Source organism: Colias philodice, chromosome 1, assembly GCF_061535455.1.
Source record: "Colias philodice isolate Cphi_HAF_F1 chromosome 1, ilColPhil1 Martin Lab GWU primary, whole genome shotgun sequence".
Lineage (NCBI taxonomy): Eukaryota > Metazoa > Arthropoda > Insecta > Lepidoptera > Pieridae > Colias > Colias philodice.
This window is the reverse complement of record NC_143086.1, coordinates 4,761,373-4,781,792: the sequence shown is the minus strand read 5'-3', so window position 1 is coordinate 4,781,792 and position 20,420 is coordinate 4,761,373. Positions and strand designations below refer to the sequence as shown.

At 31.9% G+C, this 20,420-nt stretch overlaps 1 protein-coding gene across 1 annotated transcript in view; it reads right to left on the bottom strand.

Annotated features, from left to right (window-relative positions):
- Positions 1-316: 316 nt before the first annotated feature.
- The window catches only part of LOC149491106 (glutamate receptor 1-like), an 80,341-nt gene continuing 60,237 nt past the window's right edge, over positions 317-20,420 (bottom strand). Inside the window, exons 7-18 of the mRNA XM_089702168.1 lie at positions 16,637-16,843; positions 15,968-16,075; positions 13,891-14,116; positions 13,481-13,566; positions 11,427-11,594; positions 9,548-9,679; positions 8,677-8,765; positions 6,019-6,172; positions 5,368-5,531; positions 2,621-2,735; positions 2,194-2,451; positions 317-564 (exon numbers count right to left, since the gene is read on the bottom strand). Coding sequence (XP_089558294.1) covers positions 499-564; positions 2,194-2,451; positions 2,621-2,735; positions 5,368-5,531; positions 6,019-6,172; positions 8,677-8,765; positions 9,548-9,679; positions 11,427-11,594; positions 13,481-13,566; positions 13,891-14,116; positions 15,968-16,075; positions 16,637-16,843 — 1,773 coding nt within the window. The 3' untranslated portion in view covers positions 317-498. The remainder of the gene's footprint in view (positions 565-2,193; positions 2,452-2,620; positions 2,736-5,367; positions 5,532-6,018; positions 6,173-8,676; positions 8,766-9,547; positions 9,680-11,426; positions 11,595-13,480; positions 13,567-13,890; positions 14,117-15,967; positions 16,076-16,636; positions 16,844-20,420) is intronic.

Sequence of the window (20,420 nt, the reverse complement as noted above, 5' to 3'; positions counted from 1 at the left end):
TTGTAAACATGTTTTTACTTTTACAATAAAATTGCCTTGCTGTAATATTGATGGAATTATAAATATAGTTAAAATAATTATTTTTAAGTCATAATGAATGCAAATGTTTACCCTTTAACATTAATTAAACTGTAAGTAATAGCTTAAGAAATTATCATACGAAAAATAAAACATAAAAAAAAACATATCAAAAATAGTAGTGCTCACTGCTCACAGCTCACAGTTCATAATAGTGAAAATTCATTGCTTATGTTACTTGTACAATGAGCAATAATAACAATTGAAGACAGAATAATAATTGTAAATAGATGTAATTCTGATTTATACAAGAAAAACTTCTTACTAAACGAAATAAACATAACAATTGCACATCACGGATACAATGATGCTAAATCAAATGGACAGATGGAACAATAGAATTTAGAGCTGGAAGAGGTCAACATTATTCGGCTGCTTAGCCGGCGACTGGCGGCGGTTGTTGACGCCGCACTTCTCGGATCAGACGTGCGTGAAGCTCGCGTGCACAGCATCCTCCTGCGAGATCTGGTTACCAGCAGGGAAGTACTGGAAAATTAGAATAATGGTCAGTAAGATCAACATTATTACGTAGAGCGAGCAGCCACGCGAATATATACGCGAGAAAAATACTTCAGCTGTTCGCTCTTTACTAACAATATTGATCTGGCTAATCAATTTTATGTTATTTGGAAGAAGTTCGTATTTTCATAATACAGCAAAGTTTCAGACCCCAAAGAGAGAAATGTTTTAGAGGTGCATAAGAATCACTCACTTCGAATACAGTGTAAATTGGTCTGAATTATGCATCGTGATTGAGTGCTTTGTACTTAAACTGTGACACGGTTGTACACATTGGCACAATCAATCTATGGTCAGTTCTACAACGGATCGACCTACTGACCACAAGTTAGTATAATAAATACCTACCGTATACTATTTATCGTCTTGTAATATTATTGATATTTTGAACACACCTGAAAGTACTTTAAGTACTTTCAACTTCTTTATAATAAATAATGACACTATTTTTTTAAATATACCTTTAGATTATGAGTTGTTAAAAAAATGGAATAATAGGTAAGTTGGTTAACATGAATTGAGCCAAGCTGTAAATGAAAATCTAGCAGAATTAAAAACTATTTACAATATGAATCAGATTAATATAAATATTAAAATGTTTGCATTCATGACAATTAGAACAACACAAAGGATGAACTAAAGATATTAACAATCACTTATTTATAAGCAGACTTAGGACTTTCTCACGAATACCAAACATAGGAGCATTATATTATTGGATTATTGTTCGTAACGTACATAATATGGACTTATAACAAACATGGAAACAAATTGAAGTTAATATAATATGTCCAGCAATTTGCATGAAAATATTAAAAAAAATCAAAAACTCTATGAACGATCTAAAGATCTATCTTCGAAAGTCGGATTTCCACATTTGTTATCCAACACACAGAAACGTCCAATGGTATTTTATTGTAGTGGATATCAATTGAACAGTTTATTTCAATGTCTACTCGTTTCGAAAGGAAAATACACTTGAAAAGGTAAACGCTCACTGGGTATTTGACGCTCATACGGACCGTACTTAACTTACGAAATGTAATGTCTAAAACAATTTCCGATGAGTGCTTCCTGCCGATTCTCGTCCTAGGAGGAAGTCTGTGTACTACGAATATATAAATGTAAAATATACATTAGTAAAATGAAAATAAGTCTCAAATTACAGTGCTTGAGTGTTGAAACAATTTTTGTGTTTTTCTATACATAGTTCATATTCTTTTTCATATAAATGTTCATATTCATAGTTCATATAGTACATAGTTCTTTGTAGAAGTCTTTATAACTCTAGTGTATACTTTTGCATTCAAACTCAAGAAATTAACTTCATAATTATACCAGCTGTAACGTAGTAATCAATGACATTGACAAGCAAATTCAATCAAGTACAACAATTTAACGTGCAGTTAACTGCATATTGCATTACCTATCTATTCATTAAAGCTAATTAACTCTCGGGTCGCTCGCCCAGTACTACGTGCTCTTTGTAGTCGCTCAAGTTGTACGTGCATCGAGTCAACATATTTTACATTGCTCGTTTGTGCTGACGGAGCAGTCGTGCGCGGGAGGAAATTAAGGAATGTATTTGTTACTTACTCCAGCGAACGCAGCTCCGTTCCATCCAAGTCTGTCTTGGTCGCGGGAACGTTGAGGCGTCTTGCGATCAGAGCGGGAAGACATCTTGGCTTTAGCTTTTAGTGCAGCGCTTAGAGACACGTTGCTTCGTACAGCTTCATTGCGTCCGTGGTGACAGAATTCTAGAAGGGCTACTCCTAGGGCAAGACCCAAGCCTCCGACGAGCACGTAGAATATTCCAGCAACTTGGCTCAGCGACATTTCGGATATTTCTGATTCCTGGAATTCAAAGAAAATGTAATTTAAGATATCTTTAAAATTAAGTTCTTAATAAATAGACGATAAGATTTGTGTAAATTTTATTAACTTGTCACAATTTAGATTTTTTGAGTTTAAAATTGGGTATGTTTTAAATTGAAATTAATAAAAACTTCATGTTTTCGCATACCTTTTCTTTGTTATTTTCGCATTGCGGCTTGTTAATATACAGCATCCACTTCCGCCAGAGTCTTGTAATTATTCCATCCTTCTTCAGATCCACAATGACAAGATTCAGTGATTCTCTGAAATTATTAAATAATTGTTGGGTTATTAAAGACATGCCGTTAATTATGTATCCTTATTGTTTCTAAAATTACAATGAGCTACCGTTACGTAAAAATGAAAAAGTTAATTAGGTACAATAATTTGTTCTTGATTCTTTGCTTACATCTATTATTAAGAAAGTACACAACATAAAATTCGGGAATCCATATAGCATAAGCCAGATCCATTAAAAATTAACTAATCTTTTGCGCAGCCGTTAAACAGATTATAAAGAGTAATTTAGAGGATAATAACAGCCGATTAAAACAAATTTAAATCTTAAATCCGACCAAACACAATTTATAAAGAAAAAATTTCATTTACATTTTATGTTAAATTCGATTCGTTTATGTTAAAAGCTATTTGCTTTGCGCATAATTCGAAGCATGTTATAAAAGCGAAGTACTCTAATCCGAAGGCAACTTAGTCTCTAGTATCGAGATCAAATTCACGAAGAACGTGAAACTTTCAACTTTTTATTACTCCAGGGACCTTAGAAGGTAGCTCTTTTTACATATATGGATAATATTACATGTATAAGAAAGTCTATCTCAAGTTTATTGTTTGTATAATTTTCTCCGCTAGCTACCTGATAACGCGTCTGATATTTGACCTTTTTGTTATGCCTTTTTATGAGAACGAAGTCCGAAACCGTCCATAACCATCAGCGTAAAGCTAAAATAAACGACGGGATTAGAAAGGATTCGCGAAACTAACCACTACATTTTGTTCAGTTCAAAAATCCTCGCAAAATATTCTTCTGGGAGCGAATTTACAACTTTAATATCTCCAGCGCCGTGCAGCGGAACCGTCTACCTCACGCGGACGTAATTCCTCATTCAGGCAAGGTCTCAAATCCGGGCCAGAGTTTAAACTTAAACCACGTCCCCTTCGTAAAAATGCTATATCGTACATCCAATAAACTTCCCCAGCGATTCGAGCTATCATAAAACCACAGCTGTCTGTTATAAAATGTAAATTTTAACTTGTTGTTAAAAATCACGTTCGCAAATCGCGGTATCATAAAAATGGGGTGTGTAAATTCGAAATGCTGAAGGCTCATTTTGTCCTGACGGCCCATGTAAATTTACGACCATTCAGTATTCAACGGGGAATTACCTCATAGAACGATTTCATCCTGATAGCAAACTAGGCGAAGAAATACACTCATATTTTTACATAATATACTGCTTGAGTATCTTCCCAGCTGGATCATTTTGGTTATTTTGAGTGTAGAAAATGTTATGTGTATTTTGTGTTTTCTTTTTCCAACAGTACATCTCAATTTTAATAATATCGTTGTACTTAGTAGGTACCATAGGTTAAATTTGTGGACGAGGCTTTTTATGAAAATAAAAATGCATAGTCCACTCTAGTCTATAAAGAAGACCACCACACATTCCTGGAAAAATTGCGTTTAAAACGAATTTATGATAAAAAGCATTTTAATTTCTAAATTGCAGCGGCATTTAATATTATGAATACAGCATTGAAACAACGCGACCACATAATCACGCAGGCCGCACAAACAAACCCCTAATATGCTTTTAAAGCAAAATCTGAAAGTCTAGTTCATTTTAATACATTTTTCAATCTCGTTTCCCCGTTACCGTTAGCATGGCTTTGACGAGCAATAGCGTATGCAAGACTGGTCAAAGCGCGTGTCTCATTGCAAGACTTTTTGTGCTAATAATGCCTTTATAATATAATTGCATCATTTATCGGGCAACGATCAAAACACGATTATTTTTAGCGCCGGCAAACATTAATCAAGTGAATTGATTTTCAAGAATATATCGGGCTGTTTACTCTTTTGAAATATTGCTTTGCTATCGTCGGTTTTAATCAATGCGTCATGCATGAGGACGTCAAATAACATCAAAACGTTGGGTATGGAGCGTCGGGATTGATTAAATAAAATACCGCATTGTTTGTTTTTTTTTTGCTCGCCGTTTTGTAAACCTAAATAATTGATGAATAATTCGATATTCTTCTACCGTTCAGCCAATCAGTTTTATTTTTAATTTAAACTTTAAAGCAATGGTATATCGTTTGTAATTGTAACGATCAGGTTACCTGACGCAGTGTGCTGTGTGTGTGTCTATTAATAACACTGATAGGATTATATTTTTTTAACCGACTTCAAAACTAATAACAATTATCACAAATCATACACTTGTTTACATATAGGTCGTATTGTGTTAAAATATAACTCACTACATATTATTACTTTCCCTTTCGTCGTTGATCCTTATAAACTTAACAAAATCACACATGCACACAAACACCTTTAGATTCTCTTGCTATTATTGTAGCACATAAACTAATTTCTCAAATCACCACCCTTCATCATATAAACAAAACAAAATTACACACACAGTAGTAAATACTGCAGTATACTGCCGTATTATACATATATGTCATCATCGTCATCAGCCCACATAAGTTCCCACTGTTGGGTCATGACGGGCCTCTTATGAGTGTACTAACAACTACTAATCAAAATCAAGGCAAATCACACACACCTTTAGATTCCCTAGCTAATGTACGTGCATCATATTAATTACACACACACATACTAGATTTGATACTATAGTACATATAACTCACTTCATATTAGATCCCCTGGGCAGAGCAATCCCGAAGTCAACGTGCTTGTATCTGCAAATGGGCGGTGTCAGACAGGAGCGTTCATAGCGGCTGTCAATCGTGTATGGGGGATCGTTGGCCACCTCCGGGTCCTTCACTAGATCGTTGTTTGGTAGGAACTGACTCTGAAAATATAGCGTGACTTGTAGACAGTACCTACGATAAAAATTATAGTATTCGTTCTAAATTGAAAAGGGGATGCTGCTGTTCTAATAATAATTAATGTAAACTGTACTAATCTCAATCAGTTTGTATTAATTTGCATAAGTATAAGTTTGTTTAAGCGATCAGAGAAGAGATGATACGGTAAGTAGGCGAAAACCATGTGGTCATGAAATTATAATAATAATAATATAGTGATGGGTCGAATTCATAGGCAATAACAATGATGTCGTGATGAGTATATGATTGTAAAGTTTTGATAAATAATAATTGTATATAAGAGTTACAATGGAATCAAGTAAAATTTAATCAATAAGCAATGACCATAAAAATTCATTATTCAACACATTACCGTTATAATTTGAAAACAATAGTACATAACACTCGCCGTGGCATCGCTCAGCGCACATGACATAATTGTTACCTTTTATTGTAATAGTGCAATCTTACTTCGAAATTGATCTTCGAGCTGTAGGTGAGAAATTGGGCTGGCTCCGAGATTCTTTCAATAATGAGATATGCGGCGAGGTTCGCTGTGTACGAACACACAAGGATGAGGGCAAAGAACCACCAGACAGTGCCCACTATTCTTCCAGAGAGCGATCTGAAAGAGACATTCGTTAGAGAAAATAGTAGGGGATCGGTGGTATTTAGAAGAACAAAATTTATATGGAGGAATGAGCTGCTTGTTTATTTATTGAAATGTGCTTTAAAATTATTATAAATTAATCCATTTGCTTACAAAAATTAGCCCTATGAGTGTGTAATAATAAGCTATTATTAAAATTGTTTTATAGCTAAATAAAAAATGAAGATAATATCTTGTATTATTGCAATATTTGCCGTATCTAATATTTTAAGTTTAAATTTCTTTTTTTACTTTCGAGGCGTGTCAGAAGTGAAACTTCTTAGGAAAGATTCAAAGATACCATTGCCATGACGCAACCTTCAAAATTTTACTCTCAACGCGCCTAAAGAAGTGTCACTTCAAAACACACTTATAGGGCTTTTAAATGGAAAAGTAATCAGACTTCTTCATAATCTACGAACGTTAAAAGTTACTCACAGAAGTTAAAAACTAAAACCAACAAAATGCATGTCATAAAGAGATCTCATCTTGCTCTGAGAACTTGCTGAATAACATTATTTTACAAAAATAAAAATTCCCTTCTAAATGGAAAATCATTTGTAAGAAATCGTCTATATGTTGGCGGTACCTATTTTTAACTTGTTATAAGAATTTTCTAAGAAGACTCACTTTGTGTGTAGTTAAAAAAATAAACATTTTCAAACATTGAATGACAGTAAACTACAGCGGATATTTTTTAAAAGTTAACAAGTTTATGTTTCTTCGAATCTTTAAACTTTAATTAACTTTAATCACATTGCATAATTTGTATACAAACAACCACACCATTCATCCATAAATAAAAAAAAAAGATTTCAAATTATGCATTTCACATTCTTTATAAGGTGCTTCTCCAGACGATATGCACGTGCATACATGCTACGTGCATATAAAAACGTATGATATTTGCAGTATTTTCATTTAATGAAATTAATTGGGATACTATTAACCCACCATCTAAAAATACTAATGAGCGAAAGTTAATTGCTGACCAAACTAAAATTAACGAATAGTTACAGATGTAGTTTAATTTATAAAACTGCTTAGAACTCTACAAAAATGATATCTTGCATTAAATAGAAAGCTTTTAACAATATTACTATGAACACTTTCTTTTTATTTACATGTTACTGTTGTTATAATAAAGTGTTCAGATAAGTATTATTTATTTTCTTTATACTTTTAAACAAACTTGTGACATCTTATTAAATAAAATAGCTACATTTGCAGAAATACATAATATTATATTCCTCAGTAAATATTAATTCATTACATTGAAGGTATCAATATTGTTATTAAATGAAAATTTTATACAGTTTAGAGGTAATATCAAATATGCAATATCAAAGCTGGAACCATGGATAAAGCAAACTGTACCAGTACGATTAGCGAAAAATTATCTGGATGTAGTCGGATAATTATTAAATGAGATAAGAAATGTTTGGCAGTATCAAACGACCCTATATATTACAGTTATATTTAAAAAAAGCTCTATTAGTAATATTAGTTAGTAATTTGACATTTTCTAATATCAACCGTCATAGGTTTTATAAACCACGTTTATCACAGGTAAGCATTTTATAACAAAATGAATACTATTTCAACGAGGCTGCTTTGGTTATATTTAATTATTGTTAATATTAGTAGATTACCTAATTATAATTGTGACACCATGATGATAACATGTGAACGTATTAATTTGCTACAACAAAGAAACATCAATAAATTTCTCAATCTTTCACTTTCAGTGTAGTATTAAAACAATGCTTTGTCTTTTATTCTTACTCAAATATTATGTTGATAGTATGTAAAATGTATGGAATATAAGATGAACCATTTTCCAATATCGGATTGCGTGTAAACTACTTTACGGAAACAATATTGCATTGTAAGCACGATTTAACTCGAGACAAGGAATTTAATATATTCTCTTAGAAACGATATTGACCGCAATGCTTAAAATTCACTAGACCCAGTATTCCTTGAATCTTTAATCTAAAGGTAATCTCAAACTTTATGCATTCTCTGTACACTAGGTTGTTTAAAATAGAGGAAATATTTACTAGCTGTCACAGGGTTTTATGAAAATTCTATTTTCAATCATGGTTCGGTTTATATAATACTAGCTTTCCGCCCGCGGCTTCGCCCGCATTTTCAAAGAAAAACCCGTTCCCGTAGGATTTCCGGTATAAAACCTATCCTATGTCCTTTCTCGGGTATCAAAATATCTCTATACCAAATTTCATGCAAATTGGTTCAGTAGTTAAGGCGTGATTGAGTAACAGACAGACAGACAGAGTTACATTCGCATTTATAATATTAGTATGGATTGTCTATCCTTTTGTAAAGTCGGAACATCGATGCTATCCATATTTGACTTTCAAGCAAAATATGAAAACAATTTCAGATGAATTTGTTTATTTGCAGAAAGTCGAGCTCAAGACGAAGAAAATTAAAAATATTTTCATAAGAAATCTTACCTCGGTACAACGTCACTGCCTTGTTGCATAAATGATCCCAGAGAGAACCAGAACGAATTCCAAATGCTAAATTCATTATGCAAGATAATCTGAAAGGAATTTCAACCATGAAATACCATAATTTATTCTTAAAACTGAACAAATCATGAACGAATTTTATATCAAATGATATGACCAATGGCCATAGTATCTTTTGATTTTAATTTACGACGTAGTGTTCTTTACAATATAATATACACGGTACAGTAGTAAGTAGCAAGTAAGCAATACTTGCTATGTAGTACTGAAGAGGAGTTTACTATCACATAAAGGACAAGTGATAACTGCGTTAAAAACAACCGACTTCAAACTTGCACTTGCAACATTTACAAATACAGACAAAAATGCTCATAAAATAAAAACTACTAGGCCTATCCGAATAAAATTTTTATGGGACCAATTCGACACCATCCCGCATCGAACAAAAAAAGAATCACGTAAATCGGTTCAGAAACCTCGGAGTAATCGGTGTACATACATAAAAAAAAAAACATACCGGCCGAATTGATAACCTCCTCCTTTTTTTTGAAGTCGGTTAAAAATCGACCTTCTTAGCCAAAGACAGAAAGCCTTTCTAATAAACCAACCAATATATTGCGAAATCTAGTCTTGAACATAAAAAATAAATAAATAAGGATTCAAAAGAAGGAGAAATTAGAAAATTTCCTAACAAAGGTTCCGGAATAATATTTAAAAAAATGTCAAAAGGCTTACTTAATTATTAGACTTATAATCTAAGTATATCAATAAGAAGACGTGAAATTATCAATAATTGTATGTACAATTTAGTTACACAACTAAATAATATCTTCATATATTTAAAAGTAATTACCTCATTAGTACTGCTGACAGGATGATCCAATTGGGTATCAGATATAGATACCGATTTCCACTCGTGCGGTGAAAATCTTGACACCAAGAACAGAACTATGCTCACCGCGAAGAAGCTGAATAGCACACAGAGCTAGAAATAATAGAAATAGTTCAAAATTCAACTTTACTGTATGCGAATTAAGGTTTTATATTGTTGACTTTTTTTATCAAAGCATTGATCCATTGAGGAGTTAAGAGAAAGCTTAATTAATTTACAATATTTTACATGTTGCATCAAAATTTAACTACGACAGGAGCTCACCTACGCGAATATAAGTAGACACATTATAAAATGGTAATAAAAAACTTGTAGTAATAAAAACATATAAAGGACTTATATTTATTGAAATTTATTACATTTGCTAGACTTATTAGGGAAACGAAATCTAAAATCTTATATTTCGTGTCAAACATAAAACGCTGAAATAACATTTTAAAAGGTTAAAGATTAGAAAATCTTTAACCTTTTAAATTGTTATTTGAACGAATGTAAAAGTAAGCCTTATTTGATATTGTTACCTGGATATAAAATACGTGTTTTTTTACACGAGTAGGTATCTTACATGATTATATATAATAGGTAGTAAATTAATGTAGAGTATACTAAACTGCAAACCAAATTTCCTAGCTGTAAACATGCATTTCAAATTTCATAATTAAGACTTGTCCACAGGTTGATGTTTGTAAAAGCATTTTACCAACATAACCATCAATGAGGAAGCAATCTATTGTGCTGCAGATGACAGGATAATGAAAATCCACAATTATTAAACAGATGCTTGACATCACCGCAATTGTTGACGTGGGTCGAAATTGGGTGGTATTGTCAAAAGAAAAATAATATCTTCGTTGTCCACGATACATAAATATTACACACTTATCTCATGCATATTTACTGAAAATACTTTGCAAGCTCCAAGTATTATTTTTCAAAAATATCGGACGAAATTTAATTAAATTATATAACCAATAAAATAATAGGTATGGATGAAAAAAATATGTTACTATAGAAATCTATCTGTCCTTCTAAGACCTTTTAACCTTTCAAGCCATCTATTTTATAGCGTAATATATTATGGACCGGTATATTAAATATACACCCAATATCCTACACTAAAACTTATTCTTCGATCAAGGCAATCGTACCATAGAATGGTAACAAAATATCTAAAGAAACTAAAGTCCATAAGTCAGTGTGTATCTCGACGTTGTGCTCAAGACCTGCTATAATAACATTCACGTTTAAACAGCATTTTATCGAGACACTGTTTGAATTCGAAGAGCGCAGCCACTTCTAAAAGCTCAAATGCTTGTGACTTGAACACTATTTGACGCTTGAATTTCGAGAGAAAAAGAACAGAAAACGTGTGTGAAGTTAGTGATGATAACTATGTTATCAAAACATAGTTAGAATTGGCGTAAATTTTGTGGGTCATTTGTAACAGGATGGCGGTTCTACAGGGGTCTTAGTACGCAATGACAAAAAGAAAAATGATGGTCAGAACGCTGATACCGGATACCTTAAGATACTGTAATAGTCTAGTAAATAAAAAAGAGATAAGGATTAAGAAAGAAAAATCGCGACTCCCAGACTTTATTAAAAAATCCAAAAAGGCACTTCTTGCTCATTAGACTAATAAACTTAAGTTAAAGCGTTACAATATTTATTGCAAATAAAAATATGTACGTTAATACGCTACACGTTCCAACTTCCAAGAATGTCTTAAATAAATAGAATCTACCTTAATAATTCCTTTTACTTCTACTACATTATCCAGCTTAAATAAAATCAAAGCACATTACGTATTTATTACATTAGCCAAATAATGTATACTTACCCATATTTCCTTAGACAAAGGCCGTAAAAAGCTGAATGTATCGGAGAGCTGCTTAGGCGTCTTTGTTTGTATAATCGGATTTTCTACAGACAGGAATGGTTCAGTGAAATCCACCACACGCTCCCTTACAGATGTTATGGCTAATGGTGCTAAGGCCAAGTCTGCTTCCTGTGGAGTTAATCGATAAACATACATATTTTTAAACCAGCATCACAACTAATAGGGTATGTTGTAGGATAGTATTAATACGTGGAACTGAGCGAAGGAGTAAGCAGGATTTTGGTAAGTTGGGGTTTGGCTTCATTTTCAAATAATGTAAGTAGGCCGTAGATATTTGTTGTCTAATTTTAAATAATGCAGACATTATAAAACAAAAATAGAGGAATTAAATTAATTATTTAATTGGCATTGTGTTTCATTCTTTCCTAAAACAGTGTATAACTAACACATCTTAAAAAAATATGGATATTACGAAAGTTTCCTCATATGTAGCTAACAGCAGAGTTATAATTACCCTATTTATGTATCATACTCCTCTTGAGAACTCATCTTATTTAAGCCCTGAGAGGTTGTCACTGCATCTAATTACACATGCAAGACGCTTCTTCAAGTATTTTACAAGTCGTTTTACATGTCTATATTTCATAAATCCCGCGTGTTATGGACGTGAAACTTCTTTAGGCGCGTTGAGCAATGGCATACCTACATAATATGGTAATACCGTCACGTTATGGAGTAAGGCGACGATTTTGGTATCTTTGAATCTCGCCAAGGAAGTTTTAGTTCTGATACGTGTGCGTGCACGCTCTTTTTTATTAGCTAAACAATTTCATAGAATATTGCTTGTGAATAAAACGAAACGCTTCCCATTTTTGGCCAGTGTTGCAAATAATCAAAGCCTTCACAGACACATCGTACGCAATACAACAAAAGCATAACTGACTTTATAGGATGGAAGATAAACTATTTTTCCCGGACAAGCCGTCCAATTCATGCCCCGGGAAAAATCCGTTTTGTGTTGTTCGGAATATTGTTTTTTCCAAACTACTTTTAATACGCTTTTAACCAATTTATTTTTCGAAACTTTAAATACAACATTAGAAATTGATGATTCATTTCTATCAGACTACTTCTTATTTTAAATCTATGTTTAAATACTGAATAAAAGGTACTAAAGTGTCCGAAGACACAATAAAATAAAAGAGACATATCCCGATCGTTATTCACTCGAAATACAAAAGAAAGTTAAATTGTTAACCAAAGTATTGAGGCATTTAATGCACTGCAAACCACACACCCCCGAAGGCGAGCCTTTGTACTCCACTGCTTAATAGAATAAAACACTTTATCCCTCCCTTACAAATCGGATCCTGATATTTTTCTTTGATCATCACATCTAAGAAAAACTGCTACACTTTAACACAAATGTTTTTAGCTTCTTTGAACACGCTTTCAGTTTAATTTATTATTTACGTATAAGCTCTTAGCATCACTAGTTTTATGTAGCTGGAATATTTTATGCTAATAAATTATGAAAGTAGATACGCATTTGGTACAATATTGTTTGATGATGTTTAAATACCATGTTTACAATTTGTATTAAAATACAAAATATATGTTTAATATAATATTAATAAACAAATACAATTCCAAAGCTAGTTAATCTTTCTTGTAATTAATATTGTTCAATAACGTTATCATAAATTGGAATGGAATTAAAACGGAGAAAAAAATATATTGGAATCAAGCATCACAACAAAAGATACTTAATAATATGTTCCATTGTTAAATGTCATTGGTAGTTCAATTAATTAACGTATCAATATTGAAAAGAAATATGATATACTAATAAATTTATTTAATAAGCGAAGAAATTAAGTTTATTAACGCGCATTGCTCTGTTTGGTTTGACAATAATTAATTATTTTAATGTACAGTTTATAGATTTTTTCTAAGCAACCTGATTTCTTATTAAAGGAGAATCCATAGGAAAAGGATAAAACAAAATTATTTATGCTATTAAGTTATTTAATATCAATTATAACTAAACTTACCTTCTTTAGAACTTCACCCACTAAGCCGGACCAGCCGTCTACTGTTTCGCTTCCAAATTGTCCATCTTTTACTATCCTTATTTCATCTTTAAAAAAATAACCGTATAAATATTGCATACATTTAACTAATTAAAACATATAATTAATGTAGCAAACATTAATAAAATATACCATAACCGACATTAAATGGGCATAATAAAACAATTAGTCGAAATTATAGAGTAGCATATTAAAATATTGAAACCTTTTCCATATTATAAAACGGCCTGACCTGCCCATTATTTCTTATAGCAGTATTATTACCAGTGTGGGAAAGTGATGACTCTAGAAATAATAATATAACGCTGGAAATAATACTGCTTTAAGACATCATACTGGTTTGGAGGCTGGTTGTAACTCAAAATACGTACATTTTATCCCCAGTCTCTTCGCAAGGAAATCGGCCAAGTCCTTCAAAAAGCCATGGTACTGTTCCTCTCTCTGCCCATATTCCTTTGGTTTTATCATCAAGTATGGCTCTTGCAGCATTGTCGTGATTATAAATGTTCTGTTTGTCTCGAATGTTGTTGGCGTGTACAGACGAACGTATTTTGGTGACAGGAGATGCAAACCTTGCTTGTCAGACCACGTCGCAACCTAATAAAGGATGAGTCTTTAATGAAATTCTTTAATTTAATGTATTTATAAACCGGATACTGACCAACTTTTGTAGGGGACCTTTCCCAAACTCCTAATTACAAAGTTGTTTAAATATAAATGTAATTTAGACGAGTTACCTACATAAAATAATTGAAGATGATTAGTTTAAAAAATAGTTACGCGAAAAATTTAATTTAAAAAAAAAATACATTAAGGTATTTTGAGTTATTATCGAAGGTTATTATCGAATGCATGAATACGAAACAAAATCATTTCATATCACAATCTTACTTCCTTTCTTGCGTGTTACATGTAATGCTATACCATCCAGACACTACCAACCTCTGTATAATTCCCACAATCCATTAATTACAAACCAATTTACAAATGACCTACCGACTATGCCTATACCAAGAATCATGTCCAAGGAGGCCTCTGAGCTGTTAACGTTATAAACCTATTAGCTTATCTCAAAAGCCTGAGTTTCTCAATCTCCGGTCTGACTTTGATCTAGTATTACAGCCAAGGTTTAACATAGAATATATTTATCAGCATCGATGGAAACTATCTATATTCAAATATTCTCGGTACGGTCAGAGAGCAATTAATTTGGTCAAGTTATAACATTTGACTGGATCGTAATATTCATTGGATAGTCTTGTTGTTTATGTATGAAGTAATTATTGTAACTATTATGTGTGTAAAAGGTTAATAATGAAAAATGAAAATCGTGCTTGAGGGTAGCTGTTACTGAATTATTCTCCAATCCATTACTGTACATTCATGCAATTTATATGAAGATTTAATAATTTGTATGATTTATTTATGATTATTTTACAAATCTCATGCACGAGATCGCTAATAATTAATTAACAATTTATCGTCTAGACGTCTCTAAAAATAGGTTTTATTGAAGAAATCATGAAAAAGATATTATAAGAGATAAAAACAATTTTGTACAATGGTCTGTGTCGTTTTAATCTTTGCTAGTGAGATTTTTTTATTCATAAATACAATCATCCTTTATCAAAAACATTATTAAATTTATTTAGATGATGTTATAATATAAAAAATGTTATAATAAAAATGTAAAAATAATAATGTAAAAATGTTATAATATGAAAACATTTATTTCTAACTAATTCCATGTTACCGAAAAGTTATATCCAAGAAATCGTTCAAATCTCAAGTCGTTAAATCATCAAGTCGGTATGTAACATTGATTTATAATTATTGTCGGAAAGCTACCATAACCCCGTCTAACGCTGAAAAGATGGAGTGAAATAAACTTTATATTACATAACTTTCAACAAAGGTTGTTACCACGTAACTGATGTGCAAAGTTTTACGCACCTAAGATTTTGTAAACCTTATTACGTGAGCGTATTTTAAAATTATTCATTGGTAAATCGCGGCTTAATGGACGTGGGCGTTTTAGAATTATATACAGTGTTTTAATTTGAATATACAATTATTATAGTATTTAAATTTTAGTTTGGTGGAAAATTTCGAAGATACTTAGGCACTCAATGTAATTATTCTTTATTGACCTATCCTGATACTAGATTATTTAATCTACAAGGGAGGTAATCTTTAAACATTTTAAAAGAAAATTAGTAGGTATACCGAATAAAAATGTAATGTGCTAATATTTTTTTTATTATTTATCTTACTTATGTTATAATTACTATTCCTCACAATTTTAGTCCTAAAACTAAAATAATTTGCTTCTGTGTGTTAACTGTAAAAATATCGTACAAACAAATGAAACTGATGTAATAATAATATGTTCCTCAATCCTCAGCAAGGCCTAAAAATAAAACATTTCATAAAACAATATAACCATACCTTAACCATCGCACTCTGCACAGTCATTTCAACAACTTGCAGGGTGAAATTACACCGGTGTCCCTCCTCGTTGAACGAAATATTCCCCGTTAGACCCTCGATATCCGTCTAAAATACATTTAAAAAGTTCAAATAAATCTCTTCCCTGATTTGGGACGGAACGCATAAAGTAAAGGTGGTCGAACATCTGTTCGTGGACTAATGTTCCCAACTTCCTAAGTACTTTGGCAATACCTTTTTTACCGTGTCGCGCTGGACCCAATATTTTCCACGGACTATAAGAACTGTTACGATAGGACATAAATAATAGCATTTTATTACTGCGCCCTTTCATAAATGTCTTGTAAAAGGCCAGCACTAAATTTGTTATGTAATATTATATTTCTAAGTTTCAGCAGTTTAACGGGACGGACTTTATTTTGTTGATCCATTTCATTGTTTTTTTTTCATAATTGACTGGTTCCTTGATTAAGGTTGCTAGAATACATTACCCAATTACATTTGAGACGATATTTTTGACTTAATAATAATATTAATTATTCTATTACATACTGTTGTTGAATGAAATCAAAGTACCAAGACTTAAATCACATTGTAAATATTATTAAGACATGACTTACAGACATTGACTGTATATGATAATATTTTTATACACACAACACCATATACCTTTTTAATCAACCTCGATATTTTATCCCCATGTTCAAAGGGCACCACCCAGCCCTTACCAGGGTTGCAATCAATCACTTTAGTGGTATTTGCTAGCGCGGCAGCCCTTCGCAGTGCAGCCCTGAACGCATCTGGCTTCTTCCTCCACAGCCTTCCAAGAGCATCCATCAGAACTTGGACTCCGTCGTACATTAGTGCTGTTTGCGCCTGTATGAAATAGGAGTTAAGTATTCGTCTAATCACATTAGAATACAGTAGCATAAGCTTAAAATGAAGAGACAAGTAGTGGTTTCATATATTCATCTAAGTTAAAACTTCGGCTATGTAGTTTAAATATGTTAGGGAACTAGAAATAGTAAATAATATTATATAAAAAAGGTCGCAGTCAAGATGAAGATTGAACCGGGTGGATGGAAAACGTTGGTAATTGGCACTAAAATTAATGAATCATTGATTTGATGCAGGCCTTAGTTTCTAAATCACTTGTAATATGAGCATGTATCTATTTATGTACCTACTAGAGGTCCGCCCCGGCTTCGCCCGTGGATGTACCACAATTTCGCAATAAAAGGTAGCCTATGTCCTTTCTCGGGTATCAAAATATCTCCATACCAAATTTTATGCAAATTGGTTCAGTAGTTTAGGCGTGATTGAGTAACAGACAGACAGACAGAGTTACTTTCGCATTTATAATATTAGTATGGATATATACTGTGGTTCTAACGCTGTGTTATTAAATTAAAAATAAAAATATTAAATGATTTGAATGTTTATTTTATTACGATGCCTAATATAAAAGCTTTGAATTCCAGCAATAAAAAATAGAACCATGTGTAGCATACGTTTTGAATGCTATATTAAAAATCAGTCTGGCGCATTTAAATAAAATTCTAACACAGTAACGCAAATAGCCTCCATAAAAACACGGGCGGATGCAAAAATGTCATATCGACGATCCAGGTATAAAAAAAATGAGAGATATTAATAAAATCGCTTCGAATGTTCATTTCATTTCGAGATCGGAGTTCAATTTTGTTTTTCGGTTGAATGTTTTTAGTTTTCTATATAAACACGGTGGGAGGCCAATATTAAACATTGCCTGTGAGGGCTTGCTTTTTGTGTTACATGTCAATATTAATCTGGGAAATGAGAAAATAAATGGTAAGCGCATGTTAGTGCCATGGTAAATTCGTCTTTACCTATAGCAATTTACAAACGAGTTAACTATGAATAACTTTAACAGTAAACTCGTATAAATTTATAAAGAATAGAAAAATTCGATAACGAGGCGGGACTCGAACCCGCATCCTTTCGCGCCAAACCGGGGCGGATGCCTGACCAACTCGAACTGATCGATTTTCTTCTATTCTTTATAAATTTATGTTTATAAAGCATTTGAATGCCATAAAACCAAAAATATCAAATTCGGTAAACTCGTAGTTTAATATTAAAACCATTTCTCTGAACTAATGATCCTGTTACTTACAGATCGGAACGTAGAATGAGCTCTTAATCAAAGCCGAGAGTTCCAACTAAAATGTAATCAAACTGATTATTATTAGCAAGTGGCCATTAATTTGAAAAGCACTGATGTGCACTTTGTACTGGAGATTATATCGCTAAATTTGCAGGCGTTGGTCACGTAATAGCTTCCAAACAAACTTTGATAACACTTTCAGTGTGGTAAGCGTCAAATATATCTAAAGTTGGTTGGAATTAGTTATAACTTATAAGTATAGTGTATAAGTATAACGGCATGAATAATGTGTGCACATATTTATATAATAGACTGTGTTTTTATTATGAAATTTAAGTAATAATTCTTTTAAGATTTAGAAGACTTAATGAATTACAAGGCTTCTTCTAAACTGATGTGTTTCGAGCAAGATTGGTTGACCATTTTATATCGGGTAACTTTTTACCTCGCTTATTAGCTTCACTTGTATGGTTGTATGTAACCGTCTCCTTTAGAATTGATATTGGTCCACTTTAAACAGACTGCTGAATTAATCAACCTTCGTACACTTCGAATCGGTGGCAATATACAAATTTAGATTCTTATCAAAGCGTTTACTTTGGCTATTTTGACTATAGTTATGATTATTTATTAACATTAAACATTTTACAATTAGCAAACAGTTTTGAATATACAACTAGCATGTTATCAAATATACACAATAGCACATAATATTATAGTGTAGGAAACACAGCGAAAACTAAAAACTAAACTAGCCTGCATTACATTATTATTACTCTAATAAAAGCTCAGAATTTCCTGTGCAATTTGAAATACATCTTCACCGTCTTTAAAGCTATTTCTAGATAGATTTAATATTATGTAGCTTTATAATAATTTTACGTTATTTTTAGCTCTTAATTCTTCGAAGAGGAGATTATTAAACGATACTAATAATAGATACCAAGGTAATATATAATTTTACTATGAAACTAAAGAAATAGCATCTGTATTATAATAATACGTTATTTATTTAATTACCTAGATGTACGTGACGTGCTTTTGTAAAATCCAAGTACAAAATATACCTTATACTACATTATAATACAGGTGCCGAATCTTGGGCCGTATACAATAGCTTTGATACTGAAAAAAAAAACATTTTATCTATTAGTATAATATTATATTTAAATCATGAAAATTTGTGTTCGATTACTTTATTTAATATTAGATGCAATACTAGAAAACGTTTACACAGTACAGAATATTACGAGTAATATAGATTTATTCGATTAAAAAGCATATCCCATTTTCCTAGGCTAGGCCGATTTTCTGATAGAATATCTGGTTCTCACATGAACGGAACTAGCAAGGTTGTTAGCGACCTGCCGTTGTACGTTATTCCTGTTGGTCGAGCATTAGAGATCGGGTTATCATTGAAATAACCAGTATGTACCTATCCGTTGCATCACTGTAAACAGTGATAGACATGTTTTAGACGATTTTGGAAATCAACCCATACAATCGAATCTATATTCCGTTTTCAGGATAATTTAAGCTGAGCATTCAATAATTTAATGTTTGTAATTAATAAGTATATAATATGAGTAATAATGAACGAAATTATTTATAGCATTTCAAATAATTTTTGAGGTCACGATCCGTTTCGGGTCGCTGCGCCAACAAAGTAAATTTGTAACCAGGCGAATTATTTTTAATTATTATAATATAATATTTTATCCGTAATAATAAAATATTTAAATAGTGGTTAATGTCTATTAATAAAATGTTTGTAAAATGTTACGGTATAATAATTATGCTTTGACTTGTAATTAACTTCATTTTCGGTCCAATTTTTGATGGCCAGAATGTTGGAAAGTTATTACAAATATAATATTTAAGTTATTTATCAGGGCCTTTAAGTACTCACTGTGTGTGTACTCCCATCGTCTTATATTTAGCACCTCCACGAATATTATGTTATGTCTTGGGTAAGTCGTAAAATTTTGTTGATTTTATGTAATGGTGATTTAGAAATATCTTCGGCAGTATAATATAATGCATGTAGATATTAAATTTATGTAAGGGATAGATTCATGTGGTTGTCCTAGTTTGCTTTATTGGATAGTTATTTACTATTAAATTCAAGGTTATTATAATTTTTGATATGTCAAGAAACAGATTTATTAATTTTAGAATTAGGAAGTGAAGGAAGTTTGTTATGTTTGTTGTTGTGAAATAATAAATGCAATTTGATAGAAGAAAGAAAATATGTGAGATATTAAAATATATAGTAGTGTCAAATTACAATAAAGTCGAGAAGGATCA